Source organism: Lissotriton helveticus, chromosome 9, assembly GCF_964261635.1.
Source record: "Lissotriton helveticus chromosome 9, aLisHel1.1, whole genome shotgun sequence".
Taxonomy (NCBI): Eukaryota; Metazoa; Chordata; class Amphibia; order Caudata; family Salamandridae; genus Lissotriton; species Lissotriton helveticus.
In genome coordinates this window covers 735,281,178-735,302,919 of record NC_136070.1, presented here as the reverse complement: position 1 = coordinate 735,302,919, position 21,742 = coordinate 735,281,178, and the positions used below count along the sequence as shown (strand labels likewise).

General features: G+C 47.0%; 1 protein-coding gene across 1 annotated transcript in view; it reads left to right on the top strand.

The window, feature by feature from the left end:
* The window catches only part of LOC144781835 (sulfotransferase 6B1-like), a 439,392-nt gene that overhangs the window by 197,301 nt on the left and 220,349 nt on the right, over positions 1 to 21,742 (top strand). The window contains exon 3 of the mRNA XM_078660865.1: positions 16,551 to 16,640. Coding sequence (XP_078516991.1) covers positions 16,551 to 16,640 — 90 coding nt within the window. The remainder of the gene's footprint in view (positions 1 to 16,550; positions 16,641 to 21,742) is intronic.

Below are 21,742 nucleotides of genomic sequence, written 5' to 3'. Positions count from 1 at the left end.
ATATCATCGAGTGCACTGAGGGTCCAACACCATGGGTGTCCCCAGTAGTTATCGTTCCCAAGAAGGGCACGGCCAACAAAGTCAGACTCTGTGTGGACATGCGCCTGCCCAACACTGCAATCGAAAGAGAGCGACACCCAGGGCCACACTTGAGTGACATGATCTCGGCTCTAAATGGAGCAAAAATATTTTCCAAGTTGGATTTAAATAAGGGGTACCACCAGTTAGAATTGGAGGCAAAGTCGAGATACATCACCACGTTTGCAACCCACCTGGGGTTGTTCAGATATAAAAGACTACGTTTTGGGGTTTCCTCTGCAGCTGAAATATTTCAGGAAGCCATTCGGCAGGTCATTAAGAACATTCCCAATGCCTTCAATTATAGCGACGACATCCTTGTCTATGGTTCAGATCTGCGAGAACATGATATCGCACTCAATCGTGTTTGCCACGCACTCCTAGAAGCAAACCTGACTCTCAACAAAGAGAAGTGCGAGTTTCATCAGGATACACTAAAATTCTTTGGTCATATCTTCTCAGGCGCTGGCATGAAACCTGACCCTGATAAGATTGGGACTCTGAACAACACCAAGAGCCCCCAAGATGTCAGTGAGCTCAGGTCATTTCTCGGTATGGCCAGTTACTGCGCTCGCTATATCAGGAACTATGCCACAATCAGCCATCCCCTTCGCCTACTGACCAAACAAGGCCAGCCATTTGAATGGACTCCCCAATGTGAGAAATCATTCAAGGACATCAAGCAGGCGGTAGCCTCTGCGGATCACCTGTCCTATTTCAACCCAAACAGGAAAACTGAAATTACTGTAGATGCCAGCCCCGTTGGTCTTGGTGCCATCTTGGCACAGTACGACAACGACTCAGATCCACGTCGAATAATCGCATATGCGAGTCGTAGTTTGACTGACCCGGAGCGGGCATACTCGCAGCTTGAAAAAGAAAGTCTTGCCGTAGTGTGGGCATGTGAACATTTTCATGTCTTCATATATGGAAAACATTTCACTCTGATTACAGATCACCAGGCTCTTGTTACCATTTACGGAAACCCACGATCCAAGATGCCCCCAAGAATCGAAAGGTGGGGCCTACGACTACAGGAGTACACATTCACCATCATCCACAAGCCAGGAAAGTCAGAAAACCCGGCTGACTATATGTCTAGACACCCGGCCACATCATCAGTCTCTACATCGTCCATTGCGGAAGAGTACACACATTTTGTGACCGATCAGGCTCTTCCTCCAGCTATCCCTATGGACACCATCAGAGAAAGCACAGCACAAGACATCATCCTGCAGAAAGTCCTGCGCAGGATTCGACACAACAGGTGGAGGCATATTTCTCAGGATGAAGAGACTGATCCTGTCCTTAAACAAGAGATGCAGGCTTTTCGACATGTGTTCAGTGAGCTGTCAGCCACCACTGATGGCATAATACTGCGAGACCAGAGAATCGTGATTCCCACTCAACTGAGACAAGGTGTGGTTGCCCTTGCCCATGAAGGACATCGGGGTATTGTGTCTACCAAACGCGCATTGAGAGAGCGAGTGTGGTTTCCGTATCTCGACCAAATGGTCGAAGCTACCTTGAAGGACTGTCATCTTTGTCAACTTACAAGTAAGAGTGACCCTCCAGCACCACTGACTATGACCCCCCTACCACCTGGAGTGTGGCAAGAAATTGCTATTGATTTTTATGGACCCCTGGCATCGGGCAAGTACGTGCTGGCCATCATTGATGAACACTCTCGATACCCCATTGCACGCTTTGTGCCGTCTACAAATGCTGCAAGCACGCTCAAGGTACTGGACGAAGTCTTTGCGGCCTGGGGAGTTCCTTCAAAGGTAAAAACGGACAACTGACCCCCTTTTAGTGGAAAAGAATTTGCAGCATTTGCAAAACACCTAGATTTCCATCATCGTAAAATTACACCCCTCTGGCCACAGGCTAATGGGACAATTGAAAGGTTCATGGCCACGCTCAAGAAGACTTTTCAACATGCGACAACGGAAGGAAAAGATCTACAAGTCGCCCTTAACGAGGTCCTCCGAGCTTACCGGACGACTCCCCATGCAACCACGGGGAAATGCCCAGCAACCCTCATGCTGGGGCGTCCCATGAGGAATCGTATCCCAACGTGGGAAGGGGCCTTACGACCATCATTGACGCCCCTTCAAGATCATCAAGAAATGATAAAGACAGACCAGTGCAGAATGGACAAAATGAAGCTATATGCAGATCGCAGGAGAAGAGCGAGGTCACTCTCGCTACATGACGGAGACCGAGTACTTGTCAAGCAAGAACAGCAGAAGAAGACCGACTGCCTGTTCAAGGATGAACCATTATTGGTCACGAAAAGGAAAGGAACTATGGTGACTGCTGAATCAGAGCAGAGACGAATCACGAGAAATATCTCGCATTTCAAGAAAGTGCCACCCGATACCACTGAAATTCCCCTAAGTGAAATGGACACTCCCGGTTCGGAAGATCCACCTTCAGTCAGGTGTGAGAACACTGGTCCAATAACTGAAACACAGAGTGACACTACTCTGAGAACAAGATCACCACGACCTCACCGTGACATACGTCCACCAAAAAGACTTATTGAAGAAATGGACTAAGAAGTCAGTGCGTTTATTTGTTTTGTTACAAAGGGGGGAGATGTTGTGAAGTTAGCAGGCTAGTGGTTGTGGGTGGAGTGTAGGGGGTGGACAGGAAGAGAAGGAGATTGGGGAAGGGAAGTTAGTTAGAGTAGGGACAGGAGACAGGTTGGAAGCACCAGAATAAAGCTCCATAAAGATACCTATAGTGTTTGTGGTTATTAGTAGCAGGATGCTACAAAGGGGGACAAGTGTGGCGGGGACGAGGGCACAAAAGAACTTCCCCCTCTCCCTTCTGTTATTCACAGGGCCATTAGCGCGCGAAAGCGCTACTTAATGGCCCTGCACTTGACCTGCCTGGGGTCAAAGAGGCCACCTGCCCTCTGTCCTTTGTTATGCTGCAGGAAGGCTTGGCGTCCTGGGAAGGGCTGTCTCTTTTTTTTCATACTCAGAGAAGGCAAGCACAGTGTCAACTTCTCCTGAGTCCTGATCTGCCTCTGGCAGCGGCCCTCCTCCCCCTCTCTCTTTCTTTTTCCTCTCTCTCTTTCTGTCTGTCTTCCTCCTCGTTAAGTTCTGATTTCGAGACGGCTCTTACATTCTCTCTCTTGCCTCTCTTTGTCTTTATTTGTTTCCCTGTGAAATGGATCCAAAATAGGAAGAACACTTCAGCTGGAAATGTCCCCATTTGCTGATCGTTTTATAATTCCAAAGAAAAACCTCAGGACGGAGAGAAAAAATTATTAAATACCTAAATAAAGCGATACAGAGTGATCAGCAGACAGGCCAGATTGTTATTTACACCCACACACACATTAGCACCACTTTACATAGTTTGCCAGTGAAAGCGCTACTTTCTTTTTTTCTTCTTTCTTTGAAGCACATTGTTTTTCCAGGGTGGGGAAGTGCACCATCCCTAAAGGGACTGCAATACCTGGTTGATGAGTGGAGTAGAAACGTTTAATATGATCGTTTTCAACTGTTTTAATTATTTTAGCTTATAAAATGTGTACTGTGGCTCTGTGTTCGGGTATGTGGTCTTTTTTTAACCGCATCGCTGCGGCGGCTATTCCGCCGCAGCGCTAAGGGGGCGGGGCGGCCACGCGGCGGCCGCATGCTGGTGACGGAACCGCTCCGTATAAACAAAAGGAATCCACAAAATTGGGTTCGGTGATCCCTACAGTGGTGGGGAGCAACCAGTGTTGTTTAAATACCCCTCACACACCAAAAGGCCCCTTGGTGTCATGCTTCATCATCGGGGTCTTCGCAAACCTCTACGGAATGCGGCGTGCTGCGACTCACGACTACGTAGGAGCACTTATAGGTGAACTATGTGTTGGTGTGAGTGAGGGTGAATTACTGTGAGTGGTGAGGTGAAAGAACGAAAAATTAAAAAATACCTGGCTCGTGGGTTTCGAAAAAAATGTATTCAGTGCCCGGCTGGTATCGTTAAAAAAGTGCAAGGGAGGTAGTCTTTACTAATTAGGGTAAGATAACCTCACAAGTGCGTCGTCAACATGTTTCGGAGTAAAGAACTCCTTCTTCAGGACAAGGATATGCACTAGGTATCCTCACCTTACTCACATGGGTGTAGATGTAAAAGTGTGCTCTACAAAAATAAAACTAGGTGAAATGTACCTATCTGTTTTATTAAAGTTTGTTGCGCCCAATTGGCGAAATTACTGAACTTATGATCACAGATCTAGTAACCTCATGAGCCAGATGCGTAGTATTGGGGGTCTCCTGTCCTGCCCACTGTGGCAACGGTTACAGCAGTGCCTGCTTGGCTTCCTCCCCTCCGCTCCGTCATCAGCCGCGGTTGGGCTGTGCTCATGACGGAACGGTTCCATCATGGCCCCGCCCGCTCAATAGAACACGCCGCACAGGCGCAAAATCAGCGCCGCGCAGGCGCGGCGACGGGGCCATGACAGAACCGCTCCGTCATCAGCACAGCCCAACCGCAGCTGATGACAGAGCGGTTCCGTCATCAGCATGGAAAGGGTTAAACCAAACTGCTTACATTTTGAAAGGATATAAGCAATGGACATTGAAACGGGTCCCTTCCTGACTGGTCCTGTAGCCATGTCCTGAAATTTACAGGCAAAATAACTTACTGATTTCTGAATAAAGAGTTTAAAACTGTTAAGGTAACCATGTTGTTCCTGAATACATTTCACATGTTTTGCTTATTTTTGCATTCCTTATGACTGTTTGCTTTTTCCAGGGTGTTCTTCATTTTTTTCAGGCAGCATTTTACTGTTGTCTAGTGCATAATTTAAATTTAGTTGCAGCACAATTGAGTTGTAGCTTAAGGCAGTGCAAGTTTCTCTCAGTGGGGCAGTGTGGTGTTCAGTGTGGTAGAGGATGTGGCACTCTGGCCAGAGCTGCTGAATTTGGAACTTGAGCATCATTTTCAGCCTTCATGACCAGTCCACCAGACCACACTCCTGACTGAGCTCATTCTGATGCTACACCTTAGAAGGCCCGATAGACCTTGTTATGTTATGTTATGTTATGTTACGCTCTTTTGTATAGCGCTCGAATCACCGGGGGCATCTCGGCGCTTTACTCAGAGTACTCCAGATAGGTGGACAGCACAAGAAAGAGAAGGGAGCCTAGTACAAGAAGGCTTTTAGCATTTTCCTGAAATGTAAGTAGGAGGGTATATCTCGTAGGTGAGCTGGAAGACTATTCCAGTACTTAGGAGCCAAGAAGGAAAAGGCCAGTCCCCCAGATCTATGACGCCTAATGCGGGGCACCTGGAGAAGCTGGAGTGTAGTAGATCTCAGGGAGCGACTCGGGATATACTTTTTTAGTTTCATTTGGAGATACAAAGGGCCCTGTCCCTGGAGAGCACAGTAGGTCAGGCTCTCTGTTTAATGGGAAGCCAGTGCAGCTTTCTTAATAGAGCACGTGATGGTGATCCTGACGGCATATTCAGGACCAACCTGGCTGCCGTGTTCTGAACTACCTGAAGTTTTTTCATCGAAGTAATTCCAACCTCCGCCAGTAAGGCATTCCCATAGTCCATACGACTAAGGACTAAGGCTTGGGTCAGAGTTTTGCGGTGTTCCGTCGGGACAAAATGTACAATTTTCCTCAGGAGCCTAAGCCTATAATAGCAGGATCCAGAAACTGAGGCTACGTGATCTTGCATAGATAGAGTGTGGTTAAGTTTCATGCCCAAGTTGTTCACACACTGTTTAAGTGTTGGTGATATGCCCAGTTGTCGTGGCCACCAGTCCTCTGACCATGCTGCTGAGGCTTTCCCTAGAAGCATGACTTCCGTTTTTCCCGGATTTAACTGGAGACTGTTGTCGGTCATCTAGTTAGATATTGCAGTGATTCCTGAGACAAAACGAAGTCTATCTGCTTCGAGGTTCAGACCGATGTTAAATATCAGCTGGGTGTCATCTGCATACGAAATGACTTCGAACCCCAGAGCTTTCACCACCCTCGCCAGAGGGGCCATATAGATATTAAACAAGGTGGGGCTAAGGCAGAAGCCCTGGGGCACGCCTTTGTCTAGAGGTGTTTTTCCTGCTTGGTGGGGGCCCATGATGACCGTTTGGAAGCGGTCAATCAAAAAGTGTTGAAGCCACTTGAGAGCTAGCCCGCCAATACCAATGGAGCTTAGCCTCTCCGCCAACCTAATGTGAGAGATGGTATCAAAGGCCGCGGAGAGGTCAAGCAAAACCAGAATAGCTGAACCGCCCCTATCCACCGTAGTTCTCAGAGAGTCTGTCACTGCTAGCAGGGCCGTTTCTGTGCTGTACCCTCGCCGAAAACCTGACTGTGTGGGGTCCAAGATACCGTTTGTCTCCAGAAAGCAGTTTAGCTGCTTATTGATCAGACCTTCAAGTATTTTTCCTAATAAAGGAAGCAGGGATATAGGGCGGTAATTGCCCAGTTCCGTGGGGTTTGCTGTTGGCTTTTTCAGGATAGTTCGAACAAATGCTTCTTTCCAGGACAAGGGGATAGCCCCTTCTAGGATAGAGCGGTTGAACATTTTTTGCACCATAGGGGCCAAAGAATGAGACAGAAGTGCCATAACCTTCGGAGGGCAAAGATCTGCAGGTGAACCCGATTTTGCTGAAACTAAGGCCCGTTCGATCTCAACAAGGGAGATGGGTTCGAAACTTTCCAACGAGCAGTCAGTCCTAGCCCTAGAAATGGATGAATTCATAGTGCAAGATGGAATTGGCAACTTTTCTAGGGGAAAACTAGCATAGATTTTCTCAATCTTCTCCTGGAAAAAACCAGCTAGTGCGTAACACAGGTCTTTGGATTCAGATGTAGGTTGCTTGCATACCTCCGGCTCAACGAAGCCTTTTACAATATCCAATAGAGCTTTGGCACAGTTTTTTGAGCCCTTAATTTGATTTGCAATAAATAGGCATCGCGCAGCCTTTAAATTTTGATGATAGGTTGTTAGGGCTCATTTAAAGATTTGTCTAGACTGGGCAGTTTTTTGTCGTCTCCACTGTCTTTCGAGTCTCTTACAAGATGACTTTTCCTGCCTTAGTTCATGGGTGAACCACTTAGCTGACGGTCGAGTTCGATTGGGGCAGGCTTTCAAGCCCTGGTGTCTTAACACCCGTAGGTGGACCCTAATGGCGGCAAGTGTGAGTTAACCTTGAAGGCCTGTCCACCACAATCCATACTGCAGTTCACCTCCAGTCTTGCGAGCAGGCATACAAAGAAGCACAACCTAGACACACCATCAACAGTGACTGTCACTGAAATCACAAGATCCTTGAGGCCAGTCCATCGCACCCATTGGTACCTCCATTGGCCTTTTTTAACAGTAGTGGTGCAACTCACCAGGGATCAGTAATGAAGGATTTGCATGCACACCAAACTTAGAGGGTGATTATAATGGTGGTGGGACTGCTCCATCACCTCGTCATTGGTGGTTCCACCGCCATCGTTGACTGCATTACCGCCAGCAATATTACAATGGCGGGTGGTTCCCTGGCGGTCGGAAAGACCACCGCCACACACCCAACTGGCGCCTTGAGCCCGCCAGTGCGGCGGAGGGGCTCGTGGTTCCTACAATGCTGGTGGTGCCTACCAGCCACCACAGTAGGGATTACGATACCCTTTACCCGCCAGCCTATCCATGGCGGTTCACCCCCCATGAAAAAGTTGGTAGAAAGGGACATTGGGGGCCCGTAGCAGGCCCCCGTCCTCTCAGCCCCCAGACATGGGACCCAGGGGATATCTAAGATGCCCCCCTACATATCACTGCACCGTGTGGCAGGCACCGCATTGTGCCTGCCACGTAGTGCAGTGATATATGTAACATGTGCTTTTTTACATTGCGGTGAATTATGCAGTCATCAGCACCTGCTGCAATGTAAAAAATAGGCCCCGCGAATGCCATAGTAGTGGTCACATTGTAATGCCTATCGTGGGGCCGCCACCTAGAAGGCCAGCGGTCCCATTCCCCGATTCGATGGCGGACGGACTGAAGTCCTCCTGCCATAGTAATCAGCTTCTACGTTTGCAAACTTCATGGTCTCTGCTTCATGCACAAACACTTTTAACATGTGCAACCTGCTTTCGGGCCACTGGAGTTATGCAGTAATGGAGGCCAAAAAGATGTTGCAGTGTTGACTAAATTATGCAACAATAAAAAGGCTGCAGCGTAATGCAGTGCATTTTATGATACTTTATTATTTTGACATATTTAGCCTCTGCAAAGCTTTTGCCTCATTAGTACCTGTGTAACATACAAATGCAGCAGTGGGAAAGGTGACCAGTCAACCGTTGCAAAGGGCCCTACACTTCACAGCAACATAAGTCATATTTCTCTTAGTAATTTTTGATCCGTTTAAGCAACAAAATTGTTTTGGGTCAAATCGTTAGATTATGCAGCAGATGATGTATTATGTGGCAAATATGACACAGCCATAGTTAAGTGGAAAACATTTTTCCACTTAACTTATTTTTGCCCCAGCATTATAGTTGATCAATTTGCAAGTTCTCCAAACCCAAAAGTCGAGTTTGGGCACAATTTGCATTTTAAAAGCAGTCCTACAACACAGGGCTACTTGTAAACTGACCTCAGGCTTCAGCAGTGCACACATGCAAACGCAGAAAGGGCTGCTGGCCTCAAAACTGCCATGCCCTATTATATTCTAGGGACTTAAAGGTAGTTCTAACCCCCCTGCCCTATTATGTACTAGGGCCTTATAGGAGAGGCCATGCCCATCATAGGGGTACCCTAACCCATAGTGCACCCTAGTGTATGTAGGTGTTTTCACAGTATCTTTAGGTGTCTCTTTCAGAATAGCACTGGCCCTGTGCCTGTTCAGGCAGAGGCCAGGGTCAGTCAGGTACCACCAGTACCAGTCAGCAAAATGTTGGGGAGTGCCCAGGGCAGAGGATGGCTTTGCAACACTAAAGAAGCACAAACTCAGAATTTAAAACATAACACCATGGTTGTGGGGTTCTCTTTAATAATCAGAATTGATTTATATCCTAATTAACCTATTTTCTAACATTAGGATAAGGAAAGACTGGGGAAAAATCATAACGTTCTAATCTATACCTTGAAGTTTTTGTGCAGTTCTTTGATGATGGTTAATAGCTCACTGTTCTATGTTAGGATTTTAACTTATAAACTGCAAATACCAAAAGAATCTCTCAGACAAAAGCAGTAACTCACTGACCTATTTACATGATATGCATTTTGTGATCTGCGTGGTACACGTTGTTTGCAGCAGGCATATTACCCCACTGTGGCTACCTTACCAAGAGTCAAAACTTCCACTAGACAAACCTCCGATCTCTCTCAATAAAGGACATTAATCACCAAAGTTATCTTCACATTTTTATTGTTGGATGAAAATTGCTGGAGACCAGGAATGCAGCAGCAGGTATTTTTCAAACCATAATGCACTTGCAAACACGACGCCCCCACCCTAAGTCCGTGACCTTTGTTTGCTTGGTGCATGAAGATGCAAGATTCATATACATGTTTTTTTAACATTTGGTCTGATTACTATATGAAATAACAAACTAACATACATGCAAACTGTGACAACATGCCTGCTTTTCTCAATATTTCACTTCGAAAGTATGCGATTGTATTTGTTTAACGGGCGGTGATTTGTATAGGGTCATTGGGAAGTCCACAAGGTTGTCCCTGTCCCCCCCAGAATTTTAGTGTCTCCTACGCCCCTGCCTGTGGACTACCCAGTGTTCCAGAGGACGGACTACAAACCCCCACACAGAGGCCCAAGATGCCCAAAGCTGTCCAGTCAAAGGAATGGAACCAAGGCATCCCAGCAAGAGAAAAGAGCAGGCACCAAAAAGGAGCCAGCAGAAAGTACTGTCTCAAGAGACACAGAGACAATGCAAGACTGCATACAGAGGGAACCCAGATGCAAGGTATACAGAGACAATGCACCCCTTAATGATTGGAGCAGCACCATGGATGCCCTTTTTCCAGCACAAGAAAGGATGAAGTGCATAGAGCACGTCTACGGCGCGCGCAACCCTCAGTGGCTGTGAGACACCACTGAAAGGAGGAAATTGCCCTGCATACCCCCAGTGGTGAACCAAGTTCACCGCAAGCCAGGAAGATGGGCATGCAAAGCTCTGCAAGAGGGCGCCCTAAAAGAATGTCCGAGATGTGCAACACAAGCTCCCAGAAGCTTGTCAGCATGAGCAAATACCCGGGAGAGAGAGACCTCTCCAAAAAGAAGCACTGCTAGAGACAGCAGGGAGATCCTCTACATCTCCACAGCAGCAACTGAGCCCAGAAGGGGCCAAACGCAGCACAGTGTCCTCCCTCACACTGCTTCAAGTGGGAGTAGTTAGTGACCTAAGGCTGGCGAGAGGAGAGTCGCACATTACGAGTGAACAGCTCACCCACCACTGCACGGGGAAGTCATTCCCTGGAGAGGGAACACCCGGAGTAGGAGCATCAAGAAGCCATAGTTCACCCCTGCCTGTGGAAGCCATTCCCTGGAGAAGGAACACCCGGAGTAGGTGCGTCAAGAAGCTGCCTGAAGAAGATGCACCCGAGATGAGTGGCTGCTTGCCATGCCGCCGAGAAGAGCGACTGAAGGTTCGCCTGGATGGTCCGGAGACCATTGAAGTTAAGAGGCCCCGTTGGCCTCGTTAGGACATGGTGCATGTCACTGCACCCGGAGTAGAAAAGGAAGAAGAGTGGAGATCGTGTCACCTAGGAGAGCTGGACAAACACAGGTGTGTCAAAGACAACAAGAGGAGAGGCACGAGGACTCGTAGCACCACAAGCCAAGAACACCTCCAAAGACACCAGCCAGCTACCAAGGTGGACCGACGGCCCTGGCAACAGCACCAAGGGAGAACCACACGTAAGCCGCAGCAAGCGCAAACCGCGTTGCTCCCGTTGCTTCACAGTGAGACCGTCCAGCCTGAGCATCGGCAGTTTGAGTCAAGTGGCATACCTGCTCCTGACTGCAAATGCCAGAGGTGCAAGAGAAGATCCAGAAGAAGTGGTCGCGTGGCTGCGATGTCCATCCCAAAACTTCCTTCCCTAGTGAATCATCGCCACCTGTCGTCCCGGCTCAATGGCAGCTACATCATCAGTGCCAAGTGCATTACACCGCACTCAGCAAGAAACGTGGAAGTGTAACCGGAGGGTCTACATCAAGAATCGGACAACCAGCTGAGGTCAAAAGAGAAAGTCGTGAGTGGCAGGGCCGGACGATGAAGAAAACCAAAGCTACAACAGGAGTGAGTCCTGACACAGCGACAGCAAAGGAAGAGGGGGATAACCCGAGAAGGAACTGGCAACGGCACAGTGGGAGTCCGAGAGTAAGCTGCACAGCCTGCGCGAACCGAGTCTCAAGTCGTACGTTCCTCAATCCTCCGTCATCAAAGTCCCAACAGCCCAAGAAGTACAAGTAGATGAATGCAAGTGCCTCCCCAGAGAACATGGAGGTACCTGGCCACTCCCTGCCTCAGATGATTGACTCCAGACTAGACGGCTGCATCCATCAAGGCAAGTCGTCACCCGCCGTTGTCCATATTCCCCACACGGCTGGCAATGCTGCCACGTCAGTCCTCATCACGTGCGTCAATCAACACTATCTCGAACATACATGGAGTGGAGTCCTACGCTATTGCCAAACGAGCCAATAAGAAAACTCAGATGCTACCTGCTACCCTGGTCTGCACCTGAACTGCGGCAGTGAGAGTGTGTCCTGACCAAGACCCATACACCCTTGAGGTTTATGCGAGAGACTGGCTACTGGCTCACCGGTGGATTGCAGCTGCCCCCAGCTGGCACACACACAGCCCCATCGCAGCCTACCAGCAGTCCCGTGGCAAGCCTGACGAAAGGCCTCCCCAGGTGGGAGAGCTGGAAGAGACATTGCCCCACCAACAGGACACAGCAAGACAGCCTAAGAGAGACTTCAGGTGATAAAGAAATAATCCAGTGAACTTTCTCCATGGACTCCAACCATGATCTTGACGCACCCAGTTAATGAACTGTTGTTAATCACCACATACCATCCTCCAGGTCAGCGAAAGGAAGCCATCTGGGACCAAAGGGCATGATTCCACCGACATACTACTAGAATGCAACTGACAGTGTCCTAAATCACACAGGTTAAATGATGATTGCCCGCCGAGATCGTCCTGCTACGGTCAGAGTCACCGGTCCTGGTCTGTTGTCTTCTGGATGCCTGAACCAAGGAGCTGATGGACTCTGTGGTGTATATTTCATTGTCATTTCTCCCTACAGGTTGGACTAGTGAGTGTTTTTGTTTTATTAAAATTTTGGAGGAATTTTGTGTCCTGCGAGACACGTTCTAGTTTCTCGCCAGACACTGACTCAGTAGCCACTCCCCTATGGGAGTGGGCACACACACCCCGTCACCCATCCAACACAGGCGTCACCAGTCAGGTGACCCCGCAAATTAAAGAGCCCGAGTGCACGTGCTTGTGGCTAGTTGTTAGTACCTCACTACCATGTCCGTTTTGTCTTTCATGCATCATGTGGGCCTAGGGCCCAGAACATAACACTTACGTAGGATTTTTACATTCTGACCCGACCAGCAAATGTTGCTAATACAAACAACGAGTATACATATTACATACTTCGTTTTTGTTGTTCGGATTAAAGTCTTGTCAGAATTAGCAGAAAGGGACATGTAATCTTGAAAATCTGCTTTAAAGGTGCACGTTTGAGTAACAGAGATGAAAGACTATGCTATATTTACTTTTTAATTACAATTGTCATTGAGTACGGTTGTGATGCAGAATACAATAGCAACATCAGCCTATTTCTGTTTGATGGAGAAAAGATCGCCCGCTCTTATAATTCAAAACACAAGCTCTGAAACACACAGAGAATATCGTTTTCATGGGAAGTGCTGAGGAGCTCTATGTTTCATAATGTCTGGTGTGCGGTGAAGCATCAAGCGCTTGGGGTTGGCACCTGCAGTGCAAAGAGCTGTGATGCGTTCGCCTGTCATCCAAATAGCATGAGGAATTCCCGTGTAGTATTGCCAAAATGTGGCCTTTTAATTACTTATATGTGCTGGGATGATTTCCAATATTTGACCCATACTATGACCCCGAGGACTTGATCCCCCATCTTGTCATTGATATGGTTCTCAGACACAGCGCCACCTGCGGGAATTTTCAAAACAAATCGTACCAACACTCTAACACAGTGGTTCCCAAACTTTTGACTCCTGAGGACCCCCATTGAGTCACCACTGGAGGCCGGGGCCCCCCAAGCAATTGGTATGAGTTACATTTCAAATATTAAAACAGTAATTCGAAAAAAATACACACGTGTGCACACAAAACAAGTACTCAAAGTACTAAGGCTTTTAGGGCCGGATGTACCACCATTTCATTTAGCGCCTCGCAGTTGGCGACACATGGCGAGTGGCAAATTGCGAGTCGCTAAATGAAATGTATAACAGTGTGTTTAACACTGTTTGGGATTCCCAATGGGGTTGTAAATTGTGAGGTTCATTAATATTAATGAGCCTCTCGCAATTTGTGAGGCCATTAAGAATGCCAGCCCTCCCAGGTATCGTGGCCTGCTGGGCTCTGCAGGCCACCGTGGGACTGCTTTTAAATAAAGCAGTTTTAAAAAGAAAATGCAACCCGTTTACCAAGCATTTAAAAAAAAAGAAAATGAAACATTTTCGTTTCATTTTCTAAGAGCAGGCAGTGATCCCTGGGACCCCTGCCTGCCCTTAAAAAATAATTTTGCATGCATTTGCAAAGAGGAAGGGGTCCCTTAGGGACCCCTTCCCCTTTGCAAATGCATTACCCTCTACTTGAAGTAGGTGGTAATTGCGAATGTTTTGCGACCGCCAAACATTTGTACATGGTTTTGAGACTCGCTATTTGGGAGGGAACGCCCCTTCCAAATAGCAAGTTGCAAAACATATTTACCGAGATGCAAACAAATTGCGACTGGCGAAATAGGCAATGTACATGGACCAATAGGCTTTTGCATGCGCAAATGGGTTCGCGAACCCGTTCGCACATATAAAAACGGATCGTACAGCTTGCCCTTAGTATTTTATTTTGAAGTAATAGCCCCTGTCACATGTATTTCATTTGTTTTATAGTATATCTCATACCATTGTAGGATGTCAGAGCACTTTTCATTACACACATATAGAGACATTGAATCATACATGTAAATCAGTGTATATATAAAATGTTTAAAGAGTGCTTGGTCTGATAAAAGCTAACTCAGGGTTTCAGAACATAACACAGTGGCTAGCACTGACTTTAATATTACAAATGTATTTCCACCCGAATAAATCTTTTCAGCAGCATCAGGATAATGAATAACTGGGAAAAAATATAAGTTACTAACTGGTACCATGCAGTTAGCAAGCAGCTCTTTGATGACAGTTTATAGGACCCTCTGCTACATTACGATTGTCACTTATAATGAAGTGCACAGTAACAAAAGAATCTCTCTGACAAAAGCAGTAACCACGAACCTATGCACATAAAATACTGCTTTTTTAAATGCATGTTACATGTTCTTTGCAGTAGGCACATTAAGCCTCTGTGCTACATTAGTTAAGTCAAAGCTGCCACTGAACAAAACTCTCCTCAGCACCAGCAGGTACATTAATCACTGGCATTATCTTGACACTTTTATTGTTGCTGGAAAGCTGCTAATTATACAAGAAACTTTTCTGTGCTTTTAAAACTGTTGCAAAAACAACAATTGATGGACAGAATGCAGAACAATGTCATACCTTCACCCCAGTACAGAGATCTGGGCCTAAATCCATCGTTTTTTTGCACTCCACACCACCCCAGGTCAGACATGGCCATATGCAAATCAGCCTTGACCCTGTGCCTCATGGGAACAGTCCAGCCCGAACTGCCAAACCATGTCTTTCCTGGACCGGAATCAAGCATCCAAGGACCGGTTTCTGGCTATCAGCCTTCATCAGCCTGGATAGCTTGACTCCAGTGGTGTGGAGAGCATGGGACTCACGTCTGAGCATACCATCCCACTCGGGGTGACAAATGCAAAAACAACAATTGATGGACAGAATGCAGAACAATGTCATACATTCACCCCAGTACAGAGATCTGTGCCTAAATCCATCCTTTTTTGCACTCCACACCACCCCAGGTCAGACATGGCCATATGCAAATCAGCCTTGACCCTGTGCCTCATGGGAACAGTCCAGCCCGAACTGCCAAGCCATGTCTTTCCTGGACCGGAATCAAACTATTGCCTACGGACCCCCTAGGAATGTGTCACGGACCCCTGGGGGTCCGCGGACCCCAGTTTGGGAAACACTGTCCTAGCTGATGGCCTATTGTTCTGCCAGGGCGACAGTAAATTACTCCATTGTCCTTGTGGAGGAACCAGCCCCCCAGATTGATAAGTGACCGCTTATAACGCATTTCCAGGAACTGCTGTCATGGCGGTTCCTGTCAACGCATTTCGCTGTTTGGTGCAGGACTGGGTCAACCTGACGGAGTCCTGCACTAAACAGTTTTCTTTTTTGAATATATATTTTCCTTTTTTTTATGTTTTCAAAAAGAAAATCCCAAAATTGGATTTTCTTCCTGAAAATAAAAAAGACAATGCTCCCATTGGCATAGGAATCCTCTCCCTTGAAAGGAGGAGCATTTGGCAGTTTTTAACTGCCCCTATTGCAAAGATTTTGCTAGTGAGGAAGGACAGTGGAAACTGACCTCTAATTCCACCCATCTAAATCAGGTGGGTGGAATTATGGGTCTGTGTCCAATGGCCCTTACTCCACAAGGCCATTGGAGGAGTTTAATCCCGGCAGAAATGGAGCAGCCACTGCCATGACTAAACCGGTAGTCCAACCTCATCTAAATTAGACATGCAGACCATTTTCTAGGTGGTAAGAATACTCCGACACCCTTGCGATGGATTATGCTTACCACCAAGATATTAATTGTGCTCTAAGTCATCAAGAAGACTCTGAGCACACTGGCTGCTGCAGTAAAAGGTGCTTCTCTTGAAAACATATGTTTGCATCCTGCAGGACCAAATCAGCCATCCATCTAGCCAAGGTTAGTCATTTGAGTACCATTAAATTGGATAAGAGTGATACCTGTTATTTACAGTGATTAGAAATTGTAGTATGGAGCACAATATAACAATATAGTACATACTCACAGGCCTCCACTATTATTCATTGACATACAATACACCTCAATTTGAGACCATATTTCCTATATATGTGTGTGCACATACATATATCATTGTTATTGCCTACAATGAAAACTGAATTTTCTTTTTGAACTTCAAGAGTAAGTATTTGATTGTGGTGTTGTGTGATAGTCCACTCTAGAAAAATGACTCCTTGTTTGCATTTCCTCATAGGGCTTTTGATAATCATATAGTTATGTTGCAGTTAACCACCTAATGACCAATTATTTTGTTACAAACAGGTAATGGAGGGATCGCCAGCTCCGAGAATGTACGGAACTCATCTTTATTATGATGACATCCCCAACAGCTTGTTTCAGAACAAAACAAAGGTAATACAGCACTGCCATCTCAGCACCATTGCATGTATGGTAAAACAATGTTGATGCCTCAGCAAAACGGTCTGCAGCAGCAAAATAACAATGTCACCAAGACCACTGAGATTCATTCTACTGTGCTTGAAAATGCCCATTAACCACAACAACACTTCATCAATCTAGAACACCTTTGTAGTCCAGTACTGATGCTCCTAACATTTTAGACGAAATCTCTTTGATGGTTTACCCTCTTCTTTTCTGAAAATGACTCACATTTAAGACAGGGAATCCCATTGATTAACAGGATTACCTTTTGCAACCCTCTCTTTTCTTGAGAAACACCTTGCATTGATTAGAATCTATTCTGTCTCTGCACTATTTGAGCAACCAGCTTTGCTGGTAAATGACAAAAGTAGGACCGTAAATCATCACTATCTGGAAAGTCATGGAATGTTTGCCAGGCTGTCTCTGTGAAAGCTTTGTCAAAGGATTTCCTTTGGATCCTGTTCTCAAATGTTCCTTTTGCCTGTGGATCTGTTGCAAGGATAAGTTACTTACCTGTAATCCTAGTTCTCTTCCAGGGGTATCCTCATCAAAGTCATAAGCACTGAATATTCCCTCCCATGTGCGGGACCCCGGAAACAATATAAAAATATATATGTAAAATACACATATATCTAACTCCACATATATGTATGTATGTACATATATTATTTTTTCTCATACCAATGCAGCCCCCAAAAGAGGCTAACACAATGTAAAACCTTGTACATGTACTGCAATTATAAAGGAAACAAAGAACACATTAAATCAAATATCCTTTTGAATTTGTGTGTTTTAATGAGTAAAAACACTCATAACTCCTGAAAATTGCTCATAAAAAGACATTGTTAGCCTCAGGCTGCATTGAAAAGCAATAACATAGAAAATGAATGCATTTTCAACAAAAAACTGGCACTGTGCCTTTAAGGCAGCCCTGAACCCAGGCTTCCAATCATGCCTCAGGGGTGACAGTTAGGTCAGTTGTTCTTTGCATAACCCTGATGTCAGGGATAAATACACATATGAAAACGTACAGCTCTCATTTACCTGGGGAGGCGGGTGGGTTGCTTCTGACTTTGATGAGGATACCCCTGGAAGAGAACTAGGATTACAGGTAAGTAACTTATCCTTCTATTCCAGGGGATCCTCATCAATAGTCATAAGCACTGAATAGAATAGCAAGCCCAACAACCACCTGCAGGTAAATGAGAAGTACATCTTCTACCTTAAAAGACCCAACATCACAGCCCAGACTGGCTGCTAAACAGATTCCGCAAGGCAAGGAGGCTTGGGTATCTGCTCTCGTGTCAGAATCAAGACAATAATGTCTGGTAAATGTATGGACGGACCGCCAGGTCGCCGCCTTACAGATCTCAGACATGGGCACATTATTGAGAAAAGCCGCAGTCGCAGCTCTTCCCTGGTGGAATGCGCCTTGGGAGAAAACCCCAGGGGTTTTTGCGCTAGCTGGTAAGCAAGTTTAATACATGAAACGATCCATCTTGAAATGGAACGTTTCGAGGCAGCATGGCCTGTCCTGATCGATCCATAGTTAACGAAAAGATGATCAGAATGACGAATCACTTTAGACCTGTCAAGATAGAATTTTAAAACCCTTTTCAGGTCTAAAGAATGCAGAGCCCTCTCAGCTGGAGTAGAGGGGTTGGGAAAAAAAGTGGGCAGAGAAATTATCTGATTTACATGAAAATCTGACACCACTTTAGGCAGAAAAGATGGATGCGTCCGTAGCACCACCCTATTCAAATGGAACACCGTATAGGGTTCTGATGCACAGAGGGCTTGAATCTCGCTCACTCTGCGAGCTGACGTGATAGCCACCAAAAAAGCCGCTTTCCATGAAAGATGTTGTAAAGTAGCTTTGTGAATGGGTTCAAAAGGAGGACCCATTAACTTTGATAGCACCAAGTTCAACTCCCAGGGTGGAGAAGGAGGACGCACTGGAGGGTATACTTTTTTTAACCCTTGCAGGAAGTCCTTGACAGTGGCTAGCTGGAAAAAAGAGGTTTGAGAAGGTGACCGCCTATAAGCCGTTATGGCCGCTAGGTGCACCTTGATGGAATTAAATTTTAAACCTGCTTTAGCCAGATACAACAAATAAGGAATAACTGCTTCTTCTTGACAATTTATCGGATCATGACTATTCTGTATACACCACATATTGAATCTCTTCCACTTGCATGCATACGAATGCCTGGTGGAAGGACGCCTTGCCTCTTTCAGAATGAACATGCAGTCCTCTGGTAATCCTAGATGGCCGCATTGGATGACCTCAGGAGCCATGCTGCCAAGCTCAGTGACAGAAGGTTGGGATGGACGATCCTCCTGTCCATCTTGGACAACAGGTCCGGCCTGCATGGCAGTCTCTTGTGAGGTGTCCCTGACAGATGAAGCAGGTCCGTGTACCACCACTGCCTCGGCCAATCGGGAGCAATCAGAATCATTGTTGTGCGCGAGTGTGTTAGCTTGCTCACTACCTTCGGAATCAACGGGAGAGGTGGAAAGGCGTACACAAATTAGTTTGACCAGTAGATCAAAAGAGCATTCCCTCTCGAGCCTGGCCGGTGGAACCTGGAGGCGAAGCTGCGGCATTTGGCGTTTTGGTCGTCCGCGAACAAGTCTATGGAGGGACGACCCCAGGATTGAAAAAGTTCCTCCACCACTTCGTCGTGAAGAACCCAGTCTTCTTTGTCGTCGAAATGACGGCTTAGAGCGTCTGCCCTCACGTTTTGCTCTCCTGGAAGGTGAACCGCCGTGACAGATAGCCCTCGAGCCAGAAGCCAATGCCAGATCCTCTGCGCTTCCAATGACAACGTCCGAGAGCGCGTCCCCCCTGCTTGTTCAAGTAGTACATCGTGGTGGTGTTGTCCGTCTGTACTAGCACCGATGACTCTTGGATTGAAGGAAGGAACGCTTTGAGAGCTAGGTGTACTGCTCTCAGCTCCATCATGTTGATATGGTAAGTGCTTTCCTTGTGTGACCACTGACCTTGAACCTGCAGGGGGCCCATGTGCGCCCCCCAGCCCAGAAGGGAAGCGTCCGTGATCCGTGTTTGTGCAGGAAGAGGTTGGTGGAACTGGACTCCCACCTGCATATTCTGAGCTTTTGTCCACCACGGAATAGACGCTCGAGCTGCGTCTGAGATAGTGATGTGATCGTCCCAGCGAGCCGATTGCTGATCCTACTTGTCCTCTAGATCCTGCTGAAGAGGTCGCATTCGAAGTCTGGCATTCGGAACCAGGAAGATGCAAGATGCAAGATGCCATCGACCCTAGCAGGAAGGCAATCCTGCGCACTTTCTGAGTATTGCCGCGAAGAATCAGCTGACATTTCTGGGCGATTGACGATTGTCTCCCCTCCGAAGGAAACACTTTTCCTGCTTCGGAGTCTAGCAGAGCTCCAAGGAAGTGAATCTTCTGGGTGGGCTGAATGACTGACTTTCCGAAGTTGACATGTAGCCCTAGTCTCTGGCAGATCTGTATACAAGTCTGGAACTGATTCCTTACATTGACTGGGGAGGGACCTTTCACCAGCCAATCGTCCAAGTATGGATACACGAAGACCCCTCTGCGACGTAGTGCAGCTGCTACCACCGCAACACACTTCGTGAAAACCCGAGGGGCCGACTTCAACCCAAACGGCAGGACTTTGAACTGATAGTGAGAGGTCCCCACCCTGAACCGAAGAAATCTTCTGTGACTGGGATGTATTGGGACATGGAAATAAGCATCTTGAAGGTCCAGCGAACACATCCATAGTGGAGAAGTGTGGCTCACTGGTTAGAGGAGGCAGACCTGGAAGCAGAGGTCAGCCTGGGACCAGGGTTCAATTCCCGGCTCGGCGGGGTCTTGAGTCCTAAAAAAATGTCCATGGACTCGACAATTCTCGCTCCGGTGCCTACTCGATTCACGGGTTCACACTCTGCGACTCTGGGCAATAGCTTGCTTAATCTCCACAACGGCCCCTCGCGGCGGGATGCCTGGCTTTCACCTTGCGGATACCCTGCCGGGGTTATCTCACAGGGGAATACCAGGACGGGTTCCCTAAGCAAGCGCTTAGAAACCGCTCGGTGATTTGCGCTATATAAATTCCTGTACATTTACATTTACATTTACATCCAATCTCCCTTCCTGAGATGTGGATATATTTGGTGAAGCGCCAACATGCGGAATCTTTCCTTTTTGACATGCAGATTTAGCGTTCGCAAGTCCAGGATGGGTCTGTATTCTGCCTTCTGTCCTTTTTTCTTGACCAGAAAATAACGGGAGTACACTCCTTTTCCCCTCTGAGAGACCGGAACTCTCTCGATAGCTGACTTTTTGAGTAGAGTGGTGACTTCTTTTTGCAGTAGGTGCAGCTGATGATTTGATGTAGACATTGGGGGAACTGGTGAAGGCAGACGACTGAAACGAAGACAGTACCCATTCTGAAGCGTAGACAACACCCATCTGTCTTTTGTGATGCTTTGCCACTCTTTCAAATGCTTTGTCAGGCTTCCCCCCATTGGAGTGGTCCACGGCGCTGGGGGAAGAGACGACTCATTGCTTGGCTTGAGCCTTGCCGGTGTTGTTGCCTTGGCGCTGATTATTTCACTTGTAATTACGCTTGCCTTTATACTGGGACTTTTGCTACCCCTGCTGATCTTGGCTCTTCTGCCAGTTCGGGGTTTGAACCCGCTGCTTTGTAGAGCCCTTGTTGAAGGAGCGAAATTTCTTCTTGAACTCCTTCTTCTTCTCAAGACCCACCGCCTTGAGAGTTTCCAGCTCTGCCTTCATGCGCTGCATTTCCTCGTCTGCACTTGTGCCAAACAATGAAGCACCTGAAAAGGGTAAGTTCAATATACGTGCTTGGGCTTCTGGTTTTAAAGCCGTTAGTCGCAACCATGATGACCTTCTTGCTGTTACCCCATGAGCATACCCATGAGCTGCTAGGGTAGCTCCATCCGCTGCGGTGCTTATCACCTGGTTGGAGACTTGACTGCCTTCCAGGAGGATTTCCTCAAAGTCCTTACGGTCCTCTACTGGGAGTTTCTCCACAAAACGTTGCAGAGAATCCCA